Source organism: Palaemon carinicauda, chromosome 18, assembly GCF_036898095.1.
Source record: "Palaemon carinicauda isolate YSFRI2023 chromosome 18, ASM3689809v2, whole genome shotgun sequence".
NCBI lineage: Eukaryota > Metazoa > Arthropoda > Malacostraca > Decapoda > Palaemonidae > Palaemon > Palaemon carinicauda.
Genome location: NC_090742.1, coordinates 39,622,412 through 39,636,793, shown reverse-complemented (window position 1 = coordinate 39,636,793; position 14,382 = coordinate 39,622,412). Strand labels below are relative to the sequence as shown.

Genomic DNA, 14,382 nt, shown 5'->3' with positions numbered 1-14,382 from the left:
TTAATGTAATTGAGTTTTCAAGATGATATTTGTAAAATAAAAAAAAAGTTGACTTCTATTTCATTCAAAATGTCTAAATTCGATATCATAACTAAAATTAATATTGTTCAAGATTTGTTTGTACGCGCTTTGTGTTGAAGAGATCTTATTTTTTTTCCTTTTCTTTTTTATTCCTCATATATTTGTCATTAAAAATGGCGTTTTGAAATCTGTAAATAAAAGGTTACATGTACCGTTAACGAATCGAACTCAAACTGTTAATTACAGATCAGAATATTTTCTCGTTACTCATGGTAATTTCTTTTTTATTGTGCGTGACGATCTCATTCATATATATATATATATATATATATATATATATATATATATATATATATATATATATATATATATATATATATAAATGATAAATTTTGCAAATTCAAACGTGTTTTTCATTTTTCAAATAAGCCATATAAATTAATACATTAAAGTCCGGATTCTCTTAACGACCTCGGGATCAGAGCCCCAGGCGAAATCCCTCAAAGACTATAGTATCTGACCGGTCGGATTTCGAACCCTAGTCCAGGATACTTGTATGCTATTAGCCATACCCCTCAGGCACGAGTGGTATGGCAATGTCATACAAGCCACGAGTGTTATAGTCAATGGCCTACAAGTATCCTGGACTAAGGTTCGAAACCCGACCGGTCAGATACTATAGTCTTTGAGTGATTTCGCCTGAGGCTCTGATCCCGAGGTCGTTAAGAGAATCCGGACTTTAATGTATTAACATATATGGCTTATTTGGAATATATATATATATATATAAATATATATATATATATATATATATATATATATATATATATATATATATATATATATATATATTTTGTATATGTGTACTTTCACCTGACTTTCTGTGCGCACCCGATGAATAGTAATCAATTGTAAATCAGCCCCGAAAAGGTTGTAAGAATCTGTTTCGCTGTACAGCTATAAATTTGAGATACCGCATCGTTCGTTATCTTTCCTTAACTCTAATTCCAAGGGAAATTCGTTATTATTATTGTACCCTACATCGTTCTACTAACGAGCCCAGTGATTTTCTAAATTAGAATGAATTGGTTTGATAAATGCATTTTGGCATACTAGTATTCTAAAAGCTCTCGTTTCGGCTTCGTTTGACGTTGCTAAGTTGAAATACAGTAGACGCTATATTTCTTTCTTGAACCACTTTATATTTCCCAGACAAAGGATACTTAATGCCATTTAGAGGCAATTATTTTCACAATTTACTGCACTTATTTGTTCCGTAATAACACAACATTAAGATGTAAATTATTATTGGATTTTCGAGCTAATTTACAATGTGAGAGTTTCCTTGGTTCAAATTGCAGACCTTTTTTCTTCTCCTTCGTCTGGCGTGCAAACAAAAACATGGGGATTGAGATTGCAAATGATACCCTTTATAACAATTGAATTACGGTGTAGATGGGAGTCAGAAGATCTTAGCTTAGCGACTCCATTGGTCGAGCGGATCAACGAAGAATTTCTTTATTGTTTATGATGTTTTACGAAATGCGCTATTCAATCCTCAAATGTAGCACAACTAAAGAAATGAGTAATTAGATTAACTTTTTGCATAGAGCTCCGATGCATTGAAAAAAAAACACATTCAAATACAATTGATTTGGTGATATGAACCCGATGGTACTTCACTGTGCCTGTTAGTCGCACAATACTCTTTAGGGTCGGAGGTCATAACCCAATTAGCAGATTAGAAAATACAAAGGTCGTCAGGTCAAAATAGCAACGAAATGACTGGGAAGTGGGTTCTCTATGTACTCAGAAGTCACTATTATTGTTGGGAAGAGAGAGCAAAAGGCTTTAACGCACACTCATCTGGGGTCTCTGTATCGCCAATAGACACAATGTTCATAAGTGCTGATTTCCATTGGCTGTCAAGTAGGTGGGCCATTCCTTCTGACCTGGAAGCTTGCCACAGAAGGGGTGCGCAGAAGTGACTGACTGAAAGTTAAGGCAGTCGAGTTCCAGCGTCATCCTGGAAGAGTTGTTAGCTTACATCCCTCTGGAAATAGACACACATACCACAACTACTTCCACTTGTCATTTATATCCTGCTGCTGCACCTTCAAGTGGCTTACGGTGATAGATAAAGTATTCTTCTTGCCCAAGTGAACAGAAAGTTTTGCCAACTTTGAAGTGATTGCGTACTGACTACTAGAAGTTCTGGGATTTATTATTAACTAGCAGGCCTATTATTTAGCAAGTGTTGCGTGTATTTTGAAAAAGTACATCTTGGAAAAAGATGGTCTGCTGGACACTTTATGGGGTCAAACCCCAGTTTCGTCATCCTTATAGTAAGCAATGTTTTAGCTGGAAACTTGAAAGGCTTAATCATTAATAACAATTCGGGGAAAGAGTAACTCGGACATTGTTAATGGAACGTGTGCTATGCACGATTTAATTATTTAGCACTTAGTTTACAATAATGCTTTAGTACATCATGTTGAAGTTTTATACTGTTCTTTCCTTTCCTAATAATCACAAAGATTTTGCCACAGAGTGTCTTTCTAATACGTACGTGTATTGCATGTAAAACAGCCTATAGTTTTTGCATTACTAAATAATACACCTCTTTAGATATTTTCAAGCAAAACATATTTTTTTCTTTAATTTCCTGTTAATTCTCTTCTACAGTAACTTATCTGATAGAATTCTCTTGTATTTTAATTGGTATAATTAACAAATTGTATCACAGAATTTGCAGTATTCCCATTATTATTGTAGTTTTCATATTTGTTTGATAATTGAAATATTTTTTTCACAACTTGAATTATCAATTAAACTGTAAAATTAGTCATACCATTATCTTAGTTTGTATTGTGTATTTTGCAGGTGGCTATGCAAGTGCAGAAAGTATGGGGGCAGTAAGCGAACCCCCTTCAGAGGGTTCTCCTGGAGGCTTTGTTACCCCAGCATACAGTGAAGTGGATGGAGATGCCTATCACACCCTTCCAGACTCCCATCATCCTGCTTCCCACTATTTGGACCCATCAGCACATGATTTCTACAGTCTCCATGACAAATACAGGCTTTCTTACTTCAAGTACCAGCAGCCCACACCTACTCACCGATACACACATGAATATCCAGAAGGTTACTCCACTCCTCATTATGATCCACAATTTCAGACAGTCCCTCAGGCATTGCCAGAACCTTGGGCAACAGCAGCGGCACAGGGTCATGATATGACACAAGTTCACACAGGTGTAGGAGCCCCAACGTTGGCACATTATCTTCCAGCAAGACCAGAAGTTGCTACCCCAGATACTAAGCCACCTCCTGGTCTGTTGGGTCCAAGCTCTGCAACCTTAGGCTATCAGACAGGAAATGGTGGCCCTTGTTTCACTGGATCAGGGCCTATCCAACTTTGGCAATTTTTGCTTGAGCTACTCACTGACAAGAAGCAACAACAATATATATCATGGACTGGGGATGGCTGGGAGTTCAAACTTACTGATCCAGATGAGGTTGCTCGTCTTTGGGGAATGAGGAAAAACAAACCGAAAATGAATTATGAAAAACTCTCCAGAGGGCTTCGCTATTATTACGATAAGAATATTATTCACAAGACAGCCGGAAAACGTTACGTCTACCGCTTTGTTTGCGACCTCCAGACACTCATTGGGTAAGTATTTCTCTCTTGATCCTGTTGGAAGTTAAATGAAAATGTTGTACTTCTCTTGTACATTTTATGCAATTTTTGTATTGCTCTTATTAAATACCTGTACTATAAGTGTACAACATATACAAGTTTTTTATTATTATACTGATATTTACTTATATTTCAGTTACTCTCCGGAGGAACTACATGCAATGGTTGAACTCAAACTGGAAAAGAAAGATGATGACTGAATGACAGTGCCTGGGGAGAGTTACCTGTTATGAGGAGCAAATGTATTTTTTTGCCTCAGACCTTCTACCCTTCCTTCTTCCAAAGAGTTAAAGTAGACTTGGCTTTGGTCTGACTTTACATGAAGGAAGCTACTTCAGATGCTACAGTGAAGTATGTTCATTTCATAAGAGATAAGGTTTGCAGTTGCACTGTTTCTTCTGCAATTAAGTACCTTAGAGTCAGACCTTATTGTTTATGAGACATCTAGAGAACCCCTTATACCAGTTACTGTCATATGTTAAGTATGTCAGACAAACAATCATATTGATACAGAAAGTTCAGTTTGTTAAATGGCTGTATGATTATGTGTATTGGTAGACGAGTCCACGTCAGTAGCGGACCATTTATTAGCTTTTTCTATTTTTGTAAATACTGTAGTGTATGCCATTGATGTCGGGCATTTAGACTAGAGTTTATGTTGTGTATAGTAAGATGTGTGTGGAGAATGTCTGCCATTATATGTCAGTGCACTTTGTGTTGTTGTCTGCTCTAAGTTCTTGTAACCAGCCATTTGTACCTGTATTTCTTCTCTGCACAAGCCCCGACTATAATATAGTCTATTTTTAGTTACGGACTAGTGAAGAGAATTATGGAGATAACAAAATGAGTGCTTTCAAAACTACAAGTGCTATATATTAGTGTCAAATTAGTATGAGCCACAAAAAGTGGTTGAGTTTTATTTTTGCATATATATATCTCAAGAGTAATGATGGTCCCTTCACTTTCTGTCAGTGATCTCCTGGCAACTTAAGTAGCCAAATGACTAAACTATTATCAATAACAATGCTAAAGGATTTGGTATGAGTGCATTTTGCAGGTTCCAAAATTTGTGAGGGTGCCTTACTATAAATTTGTAAGGGATTGGATGCTTCTTGGATGAAAACTAGATTGCATTAAGAAAAATAATAAAGTCCCTTGTGCCTTTATGCTTTTGGAATTCCAAATCTAAGGTCCGCAGAGTTTAGGTACTCAGGAGTGTAAAATGTTAAAATTTGATAAGCATGTGTAGGTTTGTGAACAATGAGAGCACAAATGAAAACGCTTATGTTGTATGTCCTCTAGAGTATTTTACAGTTTTATCACTGTAAAATGTTCATGTAACTGTAGAATGGGTTGGGGATATATGGAAATGGATCCTCTGTTGGAAGAATACCAGGTTGTATTTTATTGAACTGTGATGTTTACAAAAAAAAAAAAATGCATTTTATGAGGATCATATTTTCCTTTAAAATGTTATGTAGTGCGAACCATGTTCTCCATGTTCTAATGTGACTATGTAAGGTGTTCTGTTGTTATTTGTGATACCTTGTTAACATTATGACCCGTTGGATTTTATTGAACTTTGAAGAGACAAATCAGTGTTGATAAGAATAAAAATTACAGTATATCATGTACAGTATTACTGTACATGTCGAATGCCCCGTTTCATAGATTTTACAAGTGTTCATTTATTTCATGTCAATTTTCAAATGATTATCGTATGTTCCCATGCCCAGACAGTGTCAATATTAACGTCCTTCACAAAAGGCTCGTTACCTGTCCTTGCTTCACAAAGCCGTCCCAACTTTGCGTTCAAGTACCACAAGTGCCAAGTTTCTGATTGGAAGAGCTATGAATGTCAGACAAGCATTCATCTGTGATGTTATTTCTGCAAATTTGAGCAAATTTAGCCTACTAGATAAAGAGAGGGCATGAACTACTACAGTTAGACTAAATTAATTTTCAGAATGCAGTACATTTTGCTTTCAAATAATTGTGTTTTGTTTTCTTCAAATTATGCCAAGAAAAGGTTACAACTAACTGAACTATACAGTATAAAATTCTGTACATTGCTTTGGTGCTTCTACTTATTCAACAAAGCAGATTTATATACATGGTAGTCTTTCCTTCCTGAAAAACCCATGATGCTTAACCAAAGACTGTATTTTTGGTACTGAAAATTTTCTTTAGCAAATCTAGATGAACAGTTTACCCCAAATATAAATATTAAGATAGTTATAATAGCTTTGTTCATATGCTTACATAGAGCAGTTTTGTACTGTACTATAGTACTAGCAGCATTCTACAAAATATAAAGAAAACTTCCATGTAGAATACTAAAAAAAGTTCTTCCGATATCTTCCAATTACATTATTAAAAAAAAAATTTACTTATAGATTAAAGGGCACTAGATACAGTTGCTATATTTGATTTTTTCAGTGATTCCTGACACACTATCTACAGACAATTAAAAATTCACTAACTTTCTTAATATCTGCTGAAATCTGAAGAAATTTTAGCATAGAATTTGTTTTTTTAAATACTGGTACTGTACGATTATTGAACTAAAGGACAATTGTTCTACCTTATGTTCTTATTTCACCAAAGGTTTTTTTTAGATACAAGTAATATACTATTATAATAATCTGACGACTAGTCTATTCAAACATGCAATTCAATTGAAATCATCTTCAGTATTAAATACCTTTTGTGATGAACTAGGCCTGCAGAAATGTAGTTTTCTCAATATTGATGTATAATTCTTAAAAAGCATTACTCTAACTATGGTTGTAATGTTCTTATAAAAAGAAAACTGCAAATCAAACCAGTAGTATTGTCAGGAATCTATTCTCTTCTCCTTTATACGAAAGCTGTATGTAGTGGTAATGAAGACTTGTTTTATGTCAGCAAATTGTACACTTTACATTTGCAACCAAGACAGGTGATGTTACCATAGGAGTTCAGATGCAATGATGCCAAAAATTACCCTGCATCATTACCTAAGGCCAAATTTTCATATTTATTTTTTATCTTGTTTTCCTCACATTATGGACTTGCAGTGTAAATAGATGTCTTTAGTTCTAAGATTTTTATGTTGATTAAGCTGTATGTTTGTCATGCATTTCCAAAGTACTGTATGTAATTATAATTTGATGCTTTAAGCTCTAGTTGTAATGCTAATTTACATTTAAGTTCTAAAAATTTTTTGTCTACCAAAAAGAAAAAATCATAAAATGCTTGCATTCTTCGAGCAAGCCTGCATTTTCTATTGCACAAAAATTTTAACTGTTGGCCACACCTGTTGAATTGAAGTCAATATAAAATTTGAATCTCAGTTATCAGTTTATCTAAATTTTTATTTACTTTTTATTTCCATAAATACGCTGTTGTATATACAGGATGTATAAAAAGCTAAAAATAAAACAATGATTGCAATACTATAGCCTGATTTTTACCCTGTGTATCCCCTTGTGGTTTGATAATACCGAACATTTTCTTGTGCTATGTGTTATTTAATCCTTGCAGACATTTAATCGACCTAGCTGGAATGACTGTGAGATTAAAGACTAAAATAGTTAAGTAGGAACTATTTTGAATGGTCAACACACCTGATACATTTGAAAATTATCAAAAAAAAAAAATAAATTTGGAAATAATGTTACTGTACTTTTCGGTAAATATCACTTCAATTATATATTAATTCATATCTAAAGTGTACATACCAGGCAACCTAAAAATCTACTTCTAAAATTATCTTATATAAAATTCTGTACTCTTCTTTCCATGGAAAAAATAATGTGTATAGTGCAATAATAGTATTGCCTACAAAAATACAACAGTAATGTAAAGTATGTACCTTCTATGTATTGTAGAGTACACTATAATGTGTAGTTACAGTGCATAGCTATAAAATACTGTACAGTATGTACACTTGTACTGCAAATGTATGGTTACAAATAAATGTATGCACATAGTGAACTGTACATGCACAATTATGTACAGTACAGTACACATAGCATGTACTGTACATTTTAAATCAAAAGTACTGTACTATATTAATGTAACTACTGCTTTTGAAAATATAATACTGGTAACTACGCTACTTGGGTACTGATGGTTCCATTGTCAATGATGATGGGAGGATTTGTTGCAGACTCAAAATTCATCCTTTGCGAATCCTAGATTCAAGGCCTTTCGTATTGGGAGTCTTCAATCGGTAACAGACGATACTGATCAACTGTTACTATGCCCTGTAAGGACGATGAGGATGTATCTCATAAGGATAAGAAGAACGAGACCCCAGATCATCAAGCTGTTCGTCAGCGTGGGGAAGACCAAGAGGAGAATCACGAAGAACTTGATCTCCTCTTGGATCAGACGAGTAATAGAAAGGGCACAGGCCTCAGACACCTCGACGACAGGTAGACATCCCCGTGCTTATGATGTCGGGAGTATTACTTCCCTGGCATTCCAAAGAATTTTTCTGTTCATCAGGTACTTCAAGCAGGCTGGTGGAAACATCAAACACTGTACACCTCCCGCTACCTGCAAGACATAACCTACGTAACCTACAGGAGCTTAGAACCATTATCAATAGGTCCTGTGGTGGTTGCTTATAACGTGATCTAAACTTAAGCTCCCTTGTGGGACAAGTATCAGAAGTTCGAGGGAGGAGGTTACTCGCGAAGTCAGTCTAGGATGAATGTGGCAGTGACTGACCACTTCCTACGTCATCTTCCCTTCTTTTGGGGTGCAGCATTCGGGGAACCCTGCAGAGATGCCCTTCCTACGTCATCTTCCCTTTTTTGGGGTGCAGCATTCGGGGAACCCTACACAGCTGACCTCATTCTTCTGTGGGCGAGTTTCACGCTCTTTGGACAACCTCATATACATGTATACCCTGTATATGTTATGTCCCCGTCCTCCTGTCAGGGGGAGGCGGGAAGAAATATACATTAGTAGAGGGCACGGCACGAATAGCAAATGATATGGAGAGATCATCCACAAACGGCACGAATAGCAAATGATATGGAGAGATCATCCACAAATAATGTTGAGAGAACATCCTATGGAATGGCAGGGGATATCCCATTAATTGCTAGTGCAAAAAGGGTTACACTCAGCACACTACCCTGATAAACTCCTCCTTCCTGGCTCTTACTCTCTGATAGAGTTTCCCCAACACTCACTTGAGAAATTTTATGTGAGAGAAATACCTGGATATATAGTGGCAGCTCCCCTCTTTATCCGATTTCATGAATGGTTTTAAGTATACCATATCTCCATGTGGTATCATATGCCTTTTCAAGGTCAAAAAATACTGTAAAATGGTGCTGTTTGGAAGCAAAGGCTTCACAAATAGAAAACTCAAGTCGTATCAACACATCAGTCGTCGAGTGCATTTTTCTGAATCCACATTGAATCGGTGATAAAATACCTTTCTTTTCAAGGTACCACATCAGCCTTGCAATGACCATCCTCTCCATGATTTTACATAAACAAGATGTCAATGCAATAGGACGATAGTTTGCTGCTAAAAACTTGTCTTTACCGGGAATTAAAAAGGCTAAAATAATGGCTAGTTCCCAAACACTTGGGTAACTATGATCATACCATATTCTATTAATAATGCTTAAAATAAATAGCTTTATATCAAAATGTACTTGTTTAATCATTGCATATGGAATTCCATCAAGTCCAGGGGCTGTATCATTGCAATGAGCAAGTGCGGAATCAAATTCTCTTTCAGTGAAAGGAGAATTATACGACTCTTCCCTTCTTGTTGCAAAATTTAAATTTTTTTTTTCCTCAATGCTCCTATACTGGTGACCAGGGGCTCCTTCACACTTGCTGGATACATTTGAAAAATGATTAGCCAGGGCATTGCTAACATCATTTGCTTCAGTTACATACTGACCATTCACCTTCAACACTAGTGGGTTGGGGGTGAATTTGCCAGCTATCTTTTTTACTTTCCTCCACACAGCAGATGGTGGTGTTCTACTGTTAATGGAGGAAACAAAAGACATCCATGACTGGCGCCTTGCTTCATGGCACGACGGAACTGTGCTCTACATTTCTTGTACATAATCAAATTCTCATTAGTTCTGTGTCTACGCAATCGTGTTAGAGATGATCTTGTGGCTCTGTGGAGGGCAGTTAGTTCTGAAGACCACCATGGGACTGGTCGTCGTTTGAATAACCCTGTTGTTTTGGGAATTGAATTGACTCCTGCTGTATGGAGAGTTTCTTTCAGTAAGTCTATGGCATCATCAATATTTTCAACCTGTTCTGCATCCCCCTCAATTTTGCTTAGCTCACGAAATATTTCCCAGTCCGCCTTGTCAAGATTCCATCGTGGCAATCTCTGTAAAGGTGGACCATTGTTGGTGTTTATAATGATTGGTGCATGATCACTAGTATGCCAATCATCTAATGTCCTCCAATTGAAGTCGAGAAGGCAATTAGAGCTTACGATTGATAGGTCAATACATGACAAGGTACCTGTCTGGACATGAAAGTGTGTGGGCTCTCCTGTATTAAGAAGTCCCATATCTTCATTTTCCACAATTGATGATGTGATATTTCCCCTCGTGTTTGCTAAAACATCACCCCACAAAGGATGTCTACCATTCAAATCTCCAAGTAAAAGAAAAGGTTGAGGAAGTTGTTGAATCACCTCCACTAAGTTATCATATAAAATGTTATCATTTGGAGGCAAGTACAGAGAACAAATTGTATATTTTCTCCCTATGTCAATCTGTACAACCACTTCCTGCAGAGGTGTACGAATAGACAGAGAAACTTGGGGAACATCTCGACGAACGTATATGAGACTTCCGCCATGGCTCCCCACTTGGTGATCATATGGTGTCCTATAACTAATATATTCACGAGGACAAGGGGTATTATGATCAAGTTTGCTCTCCTGTAGACAAATAATTATGGGGGAATGCTCATGAATAAGGAGCTTAAGCTCTTCATATTTGGCCCTTAAACCCTGACAATTCCATTGCAAAATAGAGGAAAAAACTATGGTTTATAATTTGGTAGACCCCTTGGATGGAGTCTTCCCATTAGCAGTTTTTTATCTAACACTATTTCTAGGTGGTTTTATTAAAGAGGGTCTTGATAGATTGGATTTAGCATTTATGATTTTTTTTTTGTCTTTTTGATCTGATTGTTGAGGAAGTTAGTGGACCTCCACTTGAATTTCCGATTAATTTAAATCGACTTCCAGTTGATCAGAAACATCAGCAGACAAAGCATCATATTTATTTGACGTAGTAATTTTGATATTTCTTATGGAAGGGGGCGAGAGAGATGGAGGTCTCTCTCTTTTCCGATTAGTAGGTGGTGAGCTACCAGGTTTTTGCACCTTCCCCAATACAGGTGCACCTGGTAACTTGGTGTCAGGTGGAATCTCCATCAAATCAGGCAAGGACATGGCCTGAGAGAGGTTAGTACTATTGTTGGTAATGGGGGACGAAGGCTGTACAGAAATGGGCAATGACCCATCTTTAATATACTGTGGCAGAGCCTCAGAAGGCAATACTATTACCTTGTCATGCAGTACTTTATTATCAGAAGTTGTATTTCTTTTCTTAGGATTACTGGCAGTGCTAGGTGGGTTTGATGTCTCCTGTGGTAAATTTCCCTTTGATTCTAAGGCCTTTACATAGCTGGTTGATTTATTCAACAGTCTTTTTGCATGTCCCACACTTATTGTGTTCTAAACTTGACTTGTTTAGGGCAGCTTCCTCAAACTTATACAGTTCGCATCTCCTATCAGTTGATTCATGATTCAAATTGCAGTTTGAACACCTGGCCTCAAGTGTACATTCTCCATGATAAGTTTTCAAGCAAATATCACACATTTTTTCATTTTTGCAAACTTTGGATGGGTGTCCAAATTTAAAACAATTAAAGCATTGCAGGGGCTTTTGTTTGAAAGGCCGAACTTTAATCCTTTCATTTTCAATAACAATATGGAAAGGTACATCAGCATCCTGGAAAGTAAGTATAATCATTGAAGTTCAAGGAACCTTATGCACTTTCCATACATTTAGAGGAGACATAGAAAGGATCTCCTCCTCTGTAAATTTGTACAGGTCTTTATTAAAGACCACTCCCCTTCCATAACTAAAATTTAGATGAGGTTTCATTTCCAATGTAATTTCATCACTGCCTGTCTGTAAGTTAGATAGTATTGCAGACTGAGTCGAAGATTTGGCATGGATGAGATAACTATTCTTCCCAAAACGAGATATATCTCCTGGTGCAATGGTTCCTACTTTTTTTCTGAATAAACTTACATATTTTAAAATAATTCCCTATCATCCCTTTAGGTTCAGCTACAAGCCACATTGGTGGTTTGGGTTTTCTCTGTGAAGGCATGGGTACATTTCTCTCTTTTTCAAACCAATCAGCAGGTTTGTACATATCCAATTCCTTTGGGACCTTATCACAAAGAGCTCCCATGATATTCAATTAATTAATTTTTATACTACTAATATTACTTATGGCATTAAACGCTTCATCATGACTATCAAAAGATATCCAAGAGTCCCATTTTTCATCTCCGAGTCTCATCCTTATTTTCTTTATTAATCCAAAGCACTCAAATGCTCTATATATATCATTATAATTTGTCTTTAATGGAATTTGGGAAACATGAATCAATCATAGTTTCTTTGTGTTACCCAAATTGCTGGATGTTTTAACATCAATAGAGTGGTCCTTTTTAGTTCGAAGGTCGTCAACAGAATTTTCCTTAATTACAGTAGCAGAAGTCGTCAACAGTGCAAGGGGGGGGAGTCAGCAGATCCAGGGGATGGGGAGTCAGTATTTGAAGGGTCCATATTTAAGGGTGGGATTTTCTTTGTTTATTTTTGTTGTTTTGTTGGTTTATCTGCTTGAGAATTTTAAGAAAGTATCATACGTCGCAAAGGAAATTTGCATTCTCCACTATCGGCACAATGAGAGTATACTTCCCAGATGGTCAACTCCATACCCTACTCGAAGGATAGCACCAAAACAGATATAGAGGCACAGGTGTAAGCTAAACCTGCCTGTTAGGACTGAGACCAAGGAAATATGGAATCATTCTCCCCATATCTGTAATGATGGGCTTCCGGCCAGAAGCCAAGAGTCCCACCTCAAGGATTGGATACCCCCGGATTCCGATGGCCCAACCCTCGAGAGTAGTTTCGCAAAAAAGGTCCAAACCATCTTTGGGATGGCTGAGATCATCCAATACTCTCATATATAGCTTTGAATGCGAATACCTCACAACCGTGATCCCTTCTCCCATTCATCTAAGCAGGCAGTAATAACGAATGTGGAAATATCCACACCATTTAAATAAAATAGAAAAATAAATAAATAAATGAACAAATAAAATAAATAAATATATATATATATATATATATATATATATATATATATATATATATATATACAGTGAACCCTCGTTTATCGCGGTAGATAGGTTCCAGACCCGGCCGCGATAGGTGAAAATCCGCGAAGTAGTGACACCATATTTACCTATTTATTCAACATGTATATTCAGACTTTTAAAACCTTCCCTTCTACGTAGTACTGTTAACAAACTACCCTTTAATGTACAGAACACTTAATGCATGTACTACAGTACAGTAACCTAAACTAAAACAGGCACAAATATTAAAGGCGATTTTATATCATGCGTTTCCTAAACACGCTAAAAAGCACGATAAAAAATGGCAACCAATGTTTTGTTTACGTTTATCTCTGATCATAATGAAGAAACAAACTCATTTAGTGTACACATATATGTATAGGTTAGTTTTTGCATCGATTATATTGATGTATACAGTATGTTGATTTTGTTATTACCAATGTTTTACTTAATTTTTCTTAGGACTTCCAAATGAAATTTTTTTCTTTATGACGCCGTCTGAAACGACGGCGTCATAAAGTACGCTCAGTAAACAACCACGCTCAGAACAAAGAAGGCATTTAACGCGCATGATGAAAGTGATAAATAATGATATTTACAGTCAAAGCATTTACAAAATATGTTATTACAAATATTATTTACCGTATCTATATAAAATCATACAGTACATACTGTACGTAGCAAAGCAGGAAAACAATTTGAGAGAGAGAGAGAGAGAGAGAGAGAGAGAGAGAGAGAGAGAGAGAGAGAGAGAGAGAGAGAGAGATTGTTTTACGTACATAAATGTAAATTTAAAAAAAAAAAAATATGATAGGTTACAACATGTATACTCTTCAGACTTTTAAAACCTTCCCTTTAACTTAATGCATACAGTACTAAACTATAAAACAGGCACAAATATTAAAATGTTAGAATATTAAAGTAAAAAATAAAGATTGTTACTGTACTCACCACGAAAGAAGTTCAAGAAAAACTTGAATGATGATGGCGATGAATTTGCTGCACAGTAGAAATGATGATGATGAAGCTGATGATGTCTTCTACTGTGCAGCCAATAATAGTAATTTACGTCTCTTCAGACGGAGGTGTCTTTTCCTGGGACACCCCTTCAACTTCTTCAATTTCTTCCGAAGGCGTACTAGCAGGAGGAACTGGCTCTTTTTTGCGAGGCTGGAAGAACATTGTGATCGGAAGTTGCTGCCGCTGCTTCTTTTATCGC

General features: G+C 36.3%; 1 protein-coding gene across 1 annotated transcript in view; it reads left to right on the top strand.

The window, feature by feature from the left end:
• LOC137657258 (transforming protein p68/c-ets-1-like) overlaps nt 1-7,162 on the top strand; it is a 263,524-nt gene extending 256,362 nt beyond the window's left edge. The window contains exons 8-9 of the mRNA XM_068391596.1: nt 2,905-3,697; nt 3,861-7,162. Of these exons, the coding sequence (XP_068247697.1) occupies nt 2,905-3,697; nt 3,861-3,924 (857 nt within the window). The 3' untranslated portion in view covers nt 3,925-7,162. The remainder of the gene's footprint in view (nt 1-2,904; nt 3,698-3,860) is intronic.
• Nucleotides 7,163-14,382: the final 7,220 nt, after the last annotated feature.